This window comes from Streptopelia decaocto (genome assembly GCF_964273445.1).
Source record: "Streptopelia decaocto genome assembly, chromosome: 1".
Lineage (NCBI taxonomy): Eukaryota > Metazoa > Chordata > Aves > Columbiformes > Columbidae > Streptopelia > Streptopelia decaocto.
In genome coordinates this window covers 150,829,022-150,841,523 of record NC_138663.1, presented here as the reverse complement: position 1 = coordinate 150,841,523, position 12,502 = coordinate 150,829,022, and the positions used below count along the sequence as shown (strand labels likewise).

The 12,502-nt window shown below is 44.9% G+C and overlaps 1 protein-coding gene across 4 annotated transcripts in view; it reads left to right on the top strand.

Annotated features, from left to right (window-relative positions):
• Nucleotides 1-250: 250 nt before the first annotated feature.
• Nucleotides 251-12,502, top strand: part of NAXD (NAD(P)HX dehydratase) — a 51,490-nt gene continuing 39,238 nt past the window's right edge. Inside the window, exons 1-6 of one of the 4 annotated variants that reach the window (XM_082043381.1) lie at nt 549-685; nt 2,005-2,862; nt 4,130-4,501; nt 7,672-7,822; nt 9,115-9,160; nt 10,544-10,632. In XM_082043381.1, coding sequence (XP_081899507.1) covers nt 2,304-2,862; nt 4,130-4,501; nt 7,672-7,822; nt 9,115-9,160; nt 10,544-10,632 — 1,217 coding nt within the window. In that variant the 5' untranslated portion in view covers nt 549-685; nt 2,005-2,303. The other 3 variants (XM_082043382.1, XM_082043384.1, XM_082043383.1) reach the window with 3 other exon arrangements.

Sequence of the window (12,502 nt, the reverse complement as noted above, 5' to 3'; positions counted from 1 at the left end):
TTCCTATCGCCTCTGGTGTGCTTTAGAGTAAAAGAAAATATTACAAGAATACTGCTCTAAAACGATGCATCTGAGCTAGAAATAGCAGCTTAGAAATGACTCACACTCATAAATCGGTGGTTTGCTCAGAAACCCCTGGCGAAGGAGGTGCGGGATGTGAAGAGCTTTCAAATGCTGGGAACGATAAATGACAATTCCGACGAGTTTTTAATTGCAGCAAATTAAAAGGGCCGGGAAGGCAGCCGAAAAGCGCCGTTATGGCCAGGCCGGGCACTCCCGCCTCTGCCTCTCCCTCTCCCCTCCCGGGCCCGGCTCTGCCACACAACCGCGCACCTTGCGCGCTCGCCCCCGCTCCCCGAGACCCAGCGGCCGGGGAGGCTCGCGGGCGCCAGGCCCGAAGCCGCCGGGGAAAGCCGCAGCGGTCCTGTCCGCCTCCGCGGGCGGCCGGCAGCCGCCGCCGTTACCTCAGCGCGGCCCGCCCGCGCCGCCATTGGCTGCCGCCGGGGGGGTGTGGGGAGGCGGCAGGCGGCGGCGCGCCGCGGGGAGGCGCGGAGCGGTGGCGGGCCGGCGCGCCCGCGTAGGCCTGCCCTGCCCGGCGCGGAGCCGGAAGCCGCGCCGATGAGCTGTGTGTGCCGCTTGCCTGCGCGCTTGGCGGCGGGTGTCGGGAGCCCCGCGCTGCGGCGAGGTAAGAGGACAGCGCGGAGCGGCGCGCTGCGGGGCCGGCCCGGCCGCAGCCCCTTGCCTGCTCCCCCGGCCCAGAAGGATGTGGGGACGGGGCGCTGTCGCCGCCGGTGCATTGGCTGCGCTGGCCTTGGCTGCGGCCCTCTGGCTGCGGTGTGACGAAGGTATAAACATCTCCGCACCGGAGCTTGGCAGGGGGCGGGGTTTGCCTCTGAGGGGAGGCGGGGTGGGCGCCGAGCGGCGGCTGGCTTGGCCGCTGCTGAGGGGGCCACGGGAGGCCGTGGGCAGGCGGCGGGGTGGGTCGGTGGGTGGGTGTGTTCGCCACGCGAGGAAAAGCAGCAGGGTGGGGGGCCTCGGCTGGGCGGCTCCGCTGCGGGGGCTTGGCCGGGGTGTGAGGGAGGCGGTGGCGGCCCCCGTGACGGGGAGGTGGGCCTGGCGCTCCCGCCGGAGAACGGTTTCTGAACAAAACCAAAGCGAAAGGGCAGGGGCCGGAGTGGCGTGTGGGCGGCAGCGGGGCGCGGGGGCGGCCCGACACAATGACACCCACCCCCGCCTGCAGCGGGGACCGGCAGGGCCGCTCACCTGCCTTAGAAAGCGGTGTCCGGGGCAGGGGGGAAGCGTACACAGACCCGGCCACCGGCACCTTCGCAGGCGCTGCCTGACCCAGCGGGCGCCGCCGGGAGGCGCCGTCTCTACCAGCCGCAGCGGGGGCCTTTGTGGCGGCCCCCGCGCCGCAGGCAGCGCTCGGTGCCGGTGCGCGCTAATGCGGGCGTGCGGGAGACCGGCTGCCCGCCCCGGGGCTGGGTGACACGGCGGCCCTGGGGAGGGGGCAGGGTGTTGTTGCCCGTGCTGGCGCGGCACGGCACGGCACAGCGCGGCGGTGTGTAGGGCACTGAGCGGGGCCGCGGGTTCTCGGCCGCCGTGCGCCGAGCTGCAGCGCCCTGTGTGTGCGTGGGACCGCGCTCCATTGCGGCGGGGAGGGAGGGCGGGAGCAGGGAAGGGGGGAGGTGCGCTGTGATGAGCAGGGCCTCCAAGTCCAGTCAGCGCCGTCGTCCTGCCGCTCCCGGAGGAGCTCGAGGCGGGGGAGCGGCCGCCGTGGCCGCGCACGAATGATTGCCGGAGCTGGGCAGCGGGGTGGCGGCGCGTCCTGCCCCGGGGGAGGGAGCCGCCGTTCCGCGCCGGCATCCCCGTTGTTTATTTTTTATTTATCATCCTTTTTCTGAGGAGGTCGAGCCGTTGGGGGGAGGTGTTGGTGTTTTGTTCTTTTTTTTTTTTTTTTTTTTTGGTGTTTTTATTTTTTTTGCACTCCCCTCCTTTTTGCAGGTGCTCGCAGCGCAAGGCGGCGCCTGGAAAGTTTTGTGTGCGTGCGAGCGGCAGCGGCCCGGGCTGGGATGCGGGGCCCCGGGCCAGGCTGCCCTCCGCTTCTCGCCGCACCGCGGCTGCCGCGGCCGGGGCTGGCGTAGGCGCCCCCTGGGAGAGCCAAGTGCGGGCATTAAACCCCCCTCCCTCCTCCCCGCGCCCTCCTCCGCCCCCCTCCGTCCCTCCCTCCCTCCCTCGCTCTCCCCCTCCCTCCCTCTCCCTCCCCGGTGCGCGGCCATTGCAGTGACCCCGGCCGGCCAAGGATGATCACGAACACGCGGGGCTTCCTGTGGTCGGACCTGGAGACGCGGGCGCTGCTGGAGATCTGGGGCGAGGCGGACGTGCAGTCGGCGCTGGACGGCAACTTTCGGAACAGCCATGTGTACCGGGACGTGGCCTGCCGCCTGGCCGAGCTGGGCTTCGAGCGCACCCCCGAGCAGTGCCGCATCCGCATCAAGGGCCTCAAGCGCCAATACTACCAGGCCCGGGACGGGCTGAAGAAGAACGGGCACGCCCGCAAGATATGCAAGTACTACGACGAGATGGACCGGATCCTCAGCTGCCGGGGGGGGCCCGACGGCGCCCCCGAGCCGCTGGCCCCGCCGCCCGACGGCTCCCAGTCGGCGGGGCCGCTGGCCGGGCCGCCCACGCCGGGCACGCCGCACAACAGCCGGGAGGTGGACGCCGAGCTGGACGAGGACGCCGAGCTGGAGTCCCCCCGCGACAACTTCACCGAGGACTCCGGGGAGTGCTCCTCCTACGCCGACCACCCCATCAAGGTGGAGTGCCCCTCCTTCGCCATCCCCGTGCCGCCGGGTGACGGTGAGTAGCCTGCGGGTTCCCGGTGCCCGGTGTCTTCCCCTCGCCCCGCGGGCAGCGCGGCAACCCCGGGCTCTCGCAGCCCAGCTGCCGGTGCTTCTTTCGAGCTAGCGTGCTTCTAGCGGCTTCTGTCTTACCCCGCTCTCTCCCGCCTCGTCCTCTGGGCTCCGAAATCCGCCCCTGTCCCCCCCCCACTCCGCCCTGCACCTTGCTCGTCCCTGAGAGCTTTTACCCTCCGCTACCGCCGCCTGGAAGGGCAGCGGGCTGCTCAGAGGTGGGAAATGCTGTAAACCGGGTAGGAGGAGATGCTGGGGAACGGAGACCATAGTGAGTTTTACCGGTGTTTATCAATGGGAAGCCAAGGGGAAAAAGCACAGAGACAAAGTGTCAGGTAGCGCCATACAAGAAAACGGGCGTCCTTGTCGCTGGAGGATTTTCCTGTTCCCTACAGACTGTGTGCAGTTTTGTTTATCGGTATTAAAACAATGATGATGATAATACCTGAAAAATCTGCTTATTGTTGCAGATGGGTCAGAGTACGGGGGCAGATGTTTTACATAATTAATTGCTTGAGGTGTTTCAGGAACACTGCTGCTAACTTTAGTGGGCTTGCGAACAGAAACAGCCCCTTGATAAAGCCTGTCCTTTCCTTGCTCGTTCTTTACACTCAGCTCTGTATTTGTGTTGTGGAGGTTTGGGCTGGGGGGGAAGCAGTGTTATTTGTTTGTTTTAAATTGAGATTAGTGCCGTGGTTTTAATACAAACATGAACCTGTCTTCAGAAGTTGACATCACTGAGGAATCAGCCAATTGGTTGACATTTAACCAGCTCTTTTTACACATAAACCTCATCAAAGAGTTGTTTACACTAATGTTCTTTTGAAATGCAAATCCAGAATGCCAACAGACTGAAACTCAATTTAGATTAATGTAATTACCTGCAATACACAAATGAGGCTATACTATATAATAGCCTTCACTTAAACCTTTTAAAAGAACAAAAAGACTTCTGTTGTTGAAGTTTAGTACTACAACAATTAAAAGATGCCTCTATATGATTCTTCTGTTACCTTTATACCTTTGTAGGAGCTTGTGCTGTTGCTTTGGTACTCTGAAATAAAAATATCTGAAATAATTACAGTTCACATTGAAAAAGTGTAACAGCTTTGTGATGCATTAGGTGCAAATCTCATAGGGAGATTTTTTTGCTGCTTTCTTCTTAGAAAATTATTTTTCTTCAGAAAAATAATTGTCTATCTTCTTCTTTTTAGGCTTTAAAGAAATCAATGCTCCAACTATTACCCCACCTCTCAATCAGCCCAAAAGATCAAAAAAACGCCACGCAAATTTAACATTGGATAAAATGATGGAAAAATTTCTGCAGCAGAGTGTGGATACAGAAGAAAAATTTTACAGATATGAAGAGCAGAGGCTCAAAATTGAGGACAAGCGTCGGGAAGCTGAGCATGCTCGAGAGCTCCAGATGTTACAGATGTTGGGACAGATGTTGGCAGGAATTTCTTCTACCGTGTCACAAAGGTCACAATCTATACCAGCAAGTCCACCTCAGAGGGCGAACCATCGTTCATATGGGGATAACTTTAATTATAATGCTATGACAGCAGCACTTTCTCCACCGATAGGTACTTCCTTATATAGCATAAATAAAAGCTAGCTTTTTAAACTTCTGTGTGAAAGCACCGGTAGTAAGTAGCTTTTGAAAATAAAAGCTAATTGGAATTATTTAATATTGTGGTGAAGGTGTTTGTTTGATGTAAAATGAAGTTAAAACGTCATTCATACCATTGCACCTGCTTATTTAATACAGATGCATTACTTATAGGAAATTTTAATGAGTGAAATCACACCTTTTGGACCACATAAACATTGGGGACTTCTTTGCACATTCACGTCTCTGTAAAGTGAAGTTAGGAGAAGTTTTATATGTAAAAGGCAAGTAGCACATTTGCTGAAAGCCATCTGGAAACATTAGGTACCTTGTAGCGGAAATTCTGCTGCTGTTGAAGTTAACAGGCCTAACCCTGTATATGAAGTTAAGGCTGTGCGTGTGTTTTTCCAGGGTTGGGAAAAGAGTGGAGTTTTGCCTGCACTGAAGTAAGTCAAAACCCAGCTTCTTTAAAATAAATTTATTTAAATTGAAATTGTGAATCTTTTAAATACCATATTGTAATAGGTGTAATAGCAGATGAAAGTATTGGCATATATTTTTCTTCCACATCAGTTCCTTTATAAATTCTTTGGTTGTCTGAATTTATTTTAAAGAAAAAGGCAAAGCACTAACTCTAGAATGGGTATTTATGCACAGACTTTTCTTTCTGTACCTTATGTGTGAGCCAGAAGCTGATAATCGGATATTAGCATTCATTAACAGACTTCTCGGGATCTGTGGCTCCGTGTCATTTATCTTTATCACGGTCTCTTTGTACGTGGAGGTAGAGTGCATGGGCAGAAGGAAAACAGGGATACTCTGTCAGTGCTGAAACTGGAGTCAGCTTGGGGCTCGGTGGTTGTAGTCTGCGGCATGGAGATGAAACAAGTCTTGTTCTGGTTTAATTCCAGATTTCATACTGCTTGGAAGAAAAAAAGCATGGTTTGGAAAAACAAAAACAAAACACCAAAACCCACACCAAAAAAAACCACCCAGCCTCAGTGTTGAATAGCAGTCCGGCATGCCAGATCCAGAGGGCATTCTATGATTCCTGAGAGGATCCTGGAGCCTTTTCAGTTCTACGTTGGGTTTTCTTGTACAATGCACAGGGGATGGCGTGGTCGGACCCGTTGAGGATTTAGGCTGACTGACTTGGTTCTGTTTCTTCTTGACTGGATAGTTGATCGGTAGCATTCCTTGATGGCAGCAGACTTTTGTAGATAAATTAAGGTATGCATATGGATTCTGTGTTTTAAATGTTGTTTTTACTTTAAAAGGAAACCTGAAGTGTTTTAGAAAATCCCTTAGGAAATCATTTGAGGTTCTAGGCTCGGGTGATGATACCTACAGGGCTTTACTGTTACTTCTGAAAGGTTTTTAATGGAAAGAGTTTCGTTATCTTCAGAGACTTGAAACCAGAGTTCAGTTTGTATTGCTGGACTTCATCATATAGGTGTATAATCATACTAGACTGCGCAAAAATGCATTATGTATTTAACTGTAGCCAGAGCAACTCATGATTCTAATCTTTTAATTGGTGAAGGTGTAACAAGGCATATATAAAAAGATGCGAAAGTAAGGCTTCAGGCAGCACATCTTTTAAGGAGTTAAGATTTCAGTTGTTTATGGCTAAATATACCCCAATGTTTCTGTAGGTAAGTGGGACTCTATGAAGAATTGCTTTTTGCATAATTCTCTGTTTTCTCTCCATGTATTACGCAGTCACTTTATATTTACATACAAACAAAAAACAGCAACAAAGAAACAGAGGACCTTCTTAATAACGTTGCACTTAGAGGGTTACAAGCTGTATGATAAGTATATTTCTTGTGTAGCTGAAAACCAGTGAGTGTATGAAGTGTGATTTAAAGAAAATAATCTGCCCTATTTCCAGAGGAGATGAGTGTGTTGTTCTCCTCTGGGTCACTGCAGTGCTATTTTGGCCATAATCCAAAGCAGGGTATTTTTTCTTTTACTTTTTTTGTTTGTTTGTTTTTGTATCTCAGTAGGAATGGGATGCCTGTATTATAGAGGGATTTTAAAGGCAAAAGGCCAGGAGTGTTTATCAGTATTGAACACTAAAGTATTTTATTATTAGAGATTAGTGTCTGGTTTAGCTTTAGGTTCTGTGGAAGACAGAGAAAAAGATGCTTTCTGCTGATAACGCAGACATGTGAAATTTAAAATTTTTTTTTGTTTTATTACATTTTTTCCACCACCTTTCTGAACAGAATTGTACAGTTAATGAGGAGTATTCTTGAAAAATAAGAACTCGGTCTTCTAGTGTATTTACTACAATTTATAGTTAACACATCGTTGACAGAAATACTGATCTTCAAAATTTGTCCCTTGTTAGGTAAATGGTATCATTCTCTTCAGTCGTACTTGCTGAAATACTTTTTTTTTCTAAATTTTTATGGTCTTGGAACAGTAATTTGAATATGTAGCCTTCTGAGTGCGAAGTTGTTTTAATATGTACTTTGACATGTAGCTTTGCAAGAGAGATCTTTAATTGTATTATAGCTAAAAATTATCTTTGTGTGATATTTGTAATGTTTGCATCTAGTGTGTTGGAGTATAGTTTTGCAGAAAGACTTTCATTATGCTTTGTAACGACCTGCCAAAATAAAAATGCAGAGAGATAGGCCCTGATTCTGCCGAGAGGTGGGAGTCTTTAAAGGGAAGCAAAAAATAAGGTAGGGGATACGCTTAAAATGTGGTTTTAGTTGCTCCATGCTCGCTCTGTGTCTGTATGTGTTTATTCTTTACTACGTCTACCTATTTCAGTTGAGCTTAATTATGGAAGTGATTTCAGGCTGAACTAAGAAGATATTTCTAGTTACAAAATGTTCATATAACTATTCTGGGCTGTTGTTTCTTTCTGTACCTGAGCCCTAAATTAGGACTGTGAGCAGTCAGTGGGAATATTCTCTGCATCAGACCCTACATTCAGTTTTAAAAAGATCACCTTCCCTAGTTACTCACTGTTTTAAAGGGCTCAAAGTGACATAGCATTTGTTTTTTGGGAGTATGTCACTTTGTATATCTTTGAGTGATTCTCTTAGTATGAGTGCTTAAAAGAAATGCTCATGGTAATTTAAGAAAGAACATACTTTAAAGTAATACTTATTTTCTTCTTTTCAGTTATAGAGAGATCGTTTTCACTGCACAGAACACACACTCTAAAGGATATGGAGAATATTTTTCAACTGGTGCGCAATGTTATCCCTCCTCTAACGGGAAAAAAGCATAAAGGTCAAGACGGACGTATAGGCATTGTTGGAGGCTGTCAAGAGTAAGTTAAACAGAAATTTGATTTTTGTTTCTGAGAGAGTTTGAGAATATCATAAGTACTTGTAGAAGCCATTCAAACTCACATTTAAAACATGAGTGTTTTCCAGAGGGCTTTACTAGTCCATCATCATGACCATGCACGCTTAGGAAAGAAAATGCTTCCTTGCAGTTGTGTTGCAAAATTTTGGTAGTGAATATGGTTGAAACTTAGAACGCTGTTTGTGTCTACCGTCTCTGTCTTTTTTGACCACAAAACTCACTCTGCTTTCAGCATTATTCTTTTCCAATTGCATTATGAAGTTATAGAATAAGTAGAATAGAGTAAGACAGTGGCACATCTGATATATTTTTTTTTTTAAATATATTTTGGTGTCTTGGGACCTGGGTCTCTTAAATCAGGAATAGAATATTTTCTTACTGCACACTTTTTTTTTGATAAATGATAGTGTCTGCTAGATTCTGTCAATACCTGGTGTTATGTTTGGAATAATAGAAATGGCGTGTTTCAGGGTAAAAAGAAATGCAGTATAAATCAGTTAAATGCTTTACTGGCCTGGAAATTAAACGGACTCTTTTTCTTTCTTGGGCACATTCAGTAATCTGCAGAATACCTTGAATGAGCCACTACACCTTTCCGTTTTTCATTTTTCCCTTTTGAAATAGAGGTGGCATCTTTCTCCTGTGAAAGAGATCTACTGTTGGAGATCTGCCATTAACAAACTTTCTGTAAAGCGCAAAAAGGTGCTGTTTTACAGAGGGGCTGAAGTAGTCTGGAGTTAGTTTTCCTGTTGGGCTTAGGTTCTCACTTCTTCACAGAAGTAGGCACCTCTGAAGGGTGATTCTGGCCATATCTCTCTCTCCAGTCATCATAAAGAGAGTTTAGGGCAACTGGAACTGCAGTTTAGGCACTTCAGCTAAGCATCTAAAACCAGATATGATTGGTCCTGGTCACAGATCCCAGATGTGGCTCACAGACAGTGCTTGACTCTTTGTTTTGTCTCTAAACTTTTAAGTTGGTTGTCTGAGAAGAGTTTGCTTTTTTATGGTAGGATTTTTATAATTCCTATGAAAGAATCAGATGGCTCAGGTGAAATCCCGTGTCTTTGAAATCAAAGCAAGAGTTAAGATTGGCTTTGGTATAGCAAGATTTTATCTGTCTTTTAGGGTAAACAGAAGAGAAAGCTTTTTTTAAAAAATTTGCTTTTGAATTTGGTATTTCATTATGGCAGTCTGATTTCCAGATTATCTACTCTCATGACTGTGTTTCCTAACCTAAATTGTATTCCCTTCTAGATACACTGGAGCACCGTATTTTGCTGCAATTACAGCTCTCAAAGTGGTATGTGTTCTTCTTTATCAATCCAAAATGAACTTTTCATCATTTATATTGGCCAAGTGCCATTTTTTTAAAAGCATTTGTTCTGTGCCGCACATGAAATTCGAGTTCTAAAAGGTCTTGTATTTAACAGAGAAAACCCTTAGTCCTGGATTTGTGTAAATACTTTGTAAATATGTGTCATTTGCTATGTTTTCTGTGAATATTTTCTCTATATAAGGTAATGTTAGATATGTCAAAAAATTGAAAATTTCAGGGAGAGAACAGTTTTATCAGAGAGTAAGATAGGAATTTTCAAAACTTTATAGAACAATAGAAGAACTTCAGATTAATGTTTACATTTATGCTTTCAGTGTTGTAGTCATACTTACATAGTATATATACTTTTCAGTACTCTCTATATAGTGTGTTAGTACTTTCAATTCATCGTGTATGTTTTTGGGTTTGTTTTTTTTTTTTTTTGAAGATTTGTTTCAATAAGTAGGTAACCAACCCAGGTATTCCGGCCACCCCTGCAGGATGCAGTCCTTTAAGGCTTTAATACTGAAATATATTATTTAGTGATCTTACATAAGATGCGAAGGCCACCCAGCTTTCTGTTCACTGTGTGCAAATACAGTAGCATACTAGGAGGTCTTCTATTGAAGTAACTTGGTCTCAGATCATTACATCTACACATAAAGAGTTGTAGGATCAAATCTCTGTATTGCTTAGTAGATTGAAATGTTAAATGTGTAGTAGGAAAGCAGAGGAGACACTTTCTTAACCTTGGGAAATTTCAATATACAAGGCAGTTACAAGATCAGGCTTTCCGGTCGCTGCTTACATAATATTTATATGTATGCCTGATTTTTTGAGTTGATACCAGAAGCCTGAGGCTAAACTTCTCAGCTTTAATCTTTATTTAACTTAAGGGGTGTTGCTGAAATTGTGTCAGCTTTTATCTGATATGGATTTGGACCATTGAGTGAAAATGGTAGGATTGGAAATGACTAGATTGCCATAGCCACATTTTACAAGTATATTACCGTGTTATTTTTCCTCTCTAATGTAGCTTGTCTCTTGTTCAGCTGTGTTTTTTTGCCTTTCTTATTTTACGTGTGACATTTTAGTCTTTGTTCATCTGCAAAAGAGAAACATTTCTCAAGTGAATAAAGATTCAAGATGCGTTTTCAGTCATCCTATTGGCGAGAAACAGGGAAAAAATATATAGGAAATTAGAGACAAAAAAATTTATCCAAAACGTTGTATGGTAGTCTAAGCCAAAATGGAAAAAGTAATGAAGTTTGCTTTGGGTACTGAGAAGTAAGAATTCAGGTGAATTATTCACCGAGTAAACTTTGGAGTAAAAATTCAATAATTCTGTTTGCAAATTTTCTTTTTTAGGGTGCAGATTTATCCCATGTGTTTTGTACCAAAGATGCAGCAACAGTAATCAAATCATATAGTCCAGAGCTGATTGTTCATCCAGTTCTGTAAGTGACTTTATCTTTTGTTTAAATGAGCAAGTTAGGATTACTAGTTTGAACATTTCAATCTGACAGTTGATTAGTTTGTGTTATTTCTTTTCTGAGTTACAGGGTGGGTGAGCTGGAGATTACAAAAACCCCTGGGTTTATCCTTTCATTACAAACAGTAAGATGTTTAATATAGAAGAATTTTTTTAAAAACTAAGATCTTGCTTTCCACTACTTGCTGACACGTTCTGTGATTGTAATGCATTTAACTGTGAACAGCAAAATCCAGAACTAAGAATCACTACAAGTCAGCATTTTAGAATCTGCATTTGAAAGGCAAATAGAGTATGTTCTCTTGCTTCTTTAGTCCTGATAGTATTTTACGGTACTGTGGGTTTTTTTTCTCTCACTACTGTGTGTATAGTAATTTGCACAAAATTACTGGGCAAGAGAGATGCTGATTCTCATTTTTCTTCATAAATATGTTGCATTAGATACACACCTACTCCTGGGAATAAATGGAGGTTCTAAAATGATCTGAAATACAGGGGTTTTTAACAAGAACATAAAAAGTTTAATGAGCAACTGTCCTAATTGGGCAAATCCGTGTGTTCTTTCCTGAATTTGTATGCTGAAATATGTTTTTGATTGATCAGCTTTTGTAGGATAAATTGTTTCAATTAGGTGTTGTGACCGTTTACAATTAGCACTGCAAATGGGAATTAAGATGTGTGCCTTAGGTATGTGTCCCTGAGTTTGGCTTGCACCAGTGCATGTCAAAGTCTGTTGGTGTGCATAGCAAAACTGTGATTAAGCTAGAAAAAGCATAATTTAAAGTGGTGTTTGTCAGATATTGCTGTCAGGACAGATTTATGACAGTAGAAATATTTCTGTGTCTGAGAAGAAGAATATGATCTCCCTTATTGGGATGCCTATAGTTGGAAGCCGTAAGTTTGTTACATTCTAAAGGTGGGTTTCATTGCTGTTGATGCAGAGAGAGGTGCTTAGAAAGAAGTCAGTTAAACAGACAGATATCAAGGGTTGTGTTTTGTTGTTTTGTTTTTGGTTTGGTGGTTTTTGTTTACTTTTTCCTCTTTTTTCTTTTTTTTTTTTTTTGTCTTTTCTTCCCCCAAAGATAGAAACCCATGAGTTTGTGGATTTTAGGCAGGGTAAAAATGATATTTGAAAGTAAGGGGAGGATACAAGGATAGGGTTTTTACCAGTCCAACTGTGTTAGCTTCCAAAGTCCAGAAGGGATGTCTTCTCTTGATGTTTTGTCTGACATTGTATGATAACAAATCAGATGGAGAATCTTAATGGCATTATGAGCTTGTAACTTAGGTTGTCTTGATGGGTGACACTCGGGATACAGCATATGGGTGTCATGTGTGGGAAGGAGTTGACCTTGCCTTAGGAGAAGCATGTTTTCATATGCTCGGTGTTCTTGATGTCTGTGGTAATAGAAGAGGTTAATAGGAGAAAAGAAGCAGCACAGAGAAAAGGGAGGTGACAATGTGTAAACAGTGACATTTCTGTTCGTGGAGGTCCAGATTGTGCCTACTAAATAAGGGTATTTTTTTATACACAGATTCTCAGTGTCTTCTCTGGAATTCAGATCTTAATGAAAACTCTGATCTTTCTATTTGCAAAGAGAACTTTTGATTTTAAGCTTCAGCTCTATCTATAAATTCCTCCAGATGTACAAAGTACAGTGAATCTAGAAATTTTCATATCCATATAGCTTTAAGTCTGAAATGTAATGTTTAATACTTTTATTACAACTCTGATTAATTTCACCCAGACAGCTGGCTAATTGCATAGAGGGATGGATCTGTAAATATTGTTTATATGACATTCAAAATGAAAAAAATGCAAATATCAGAATGTT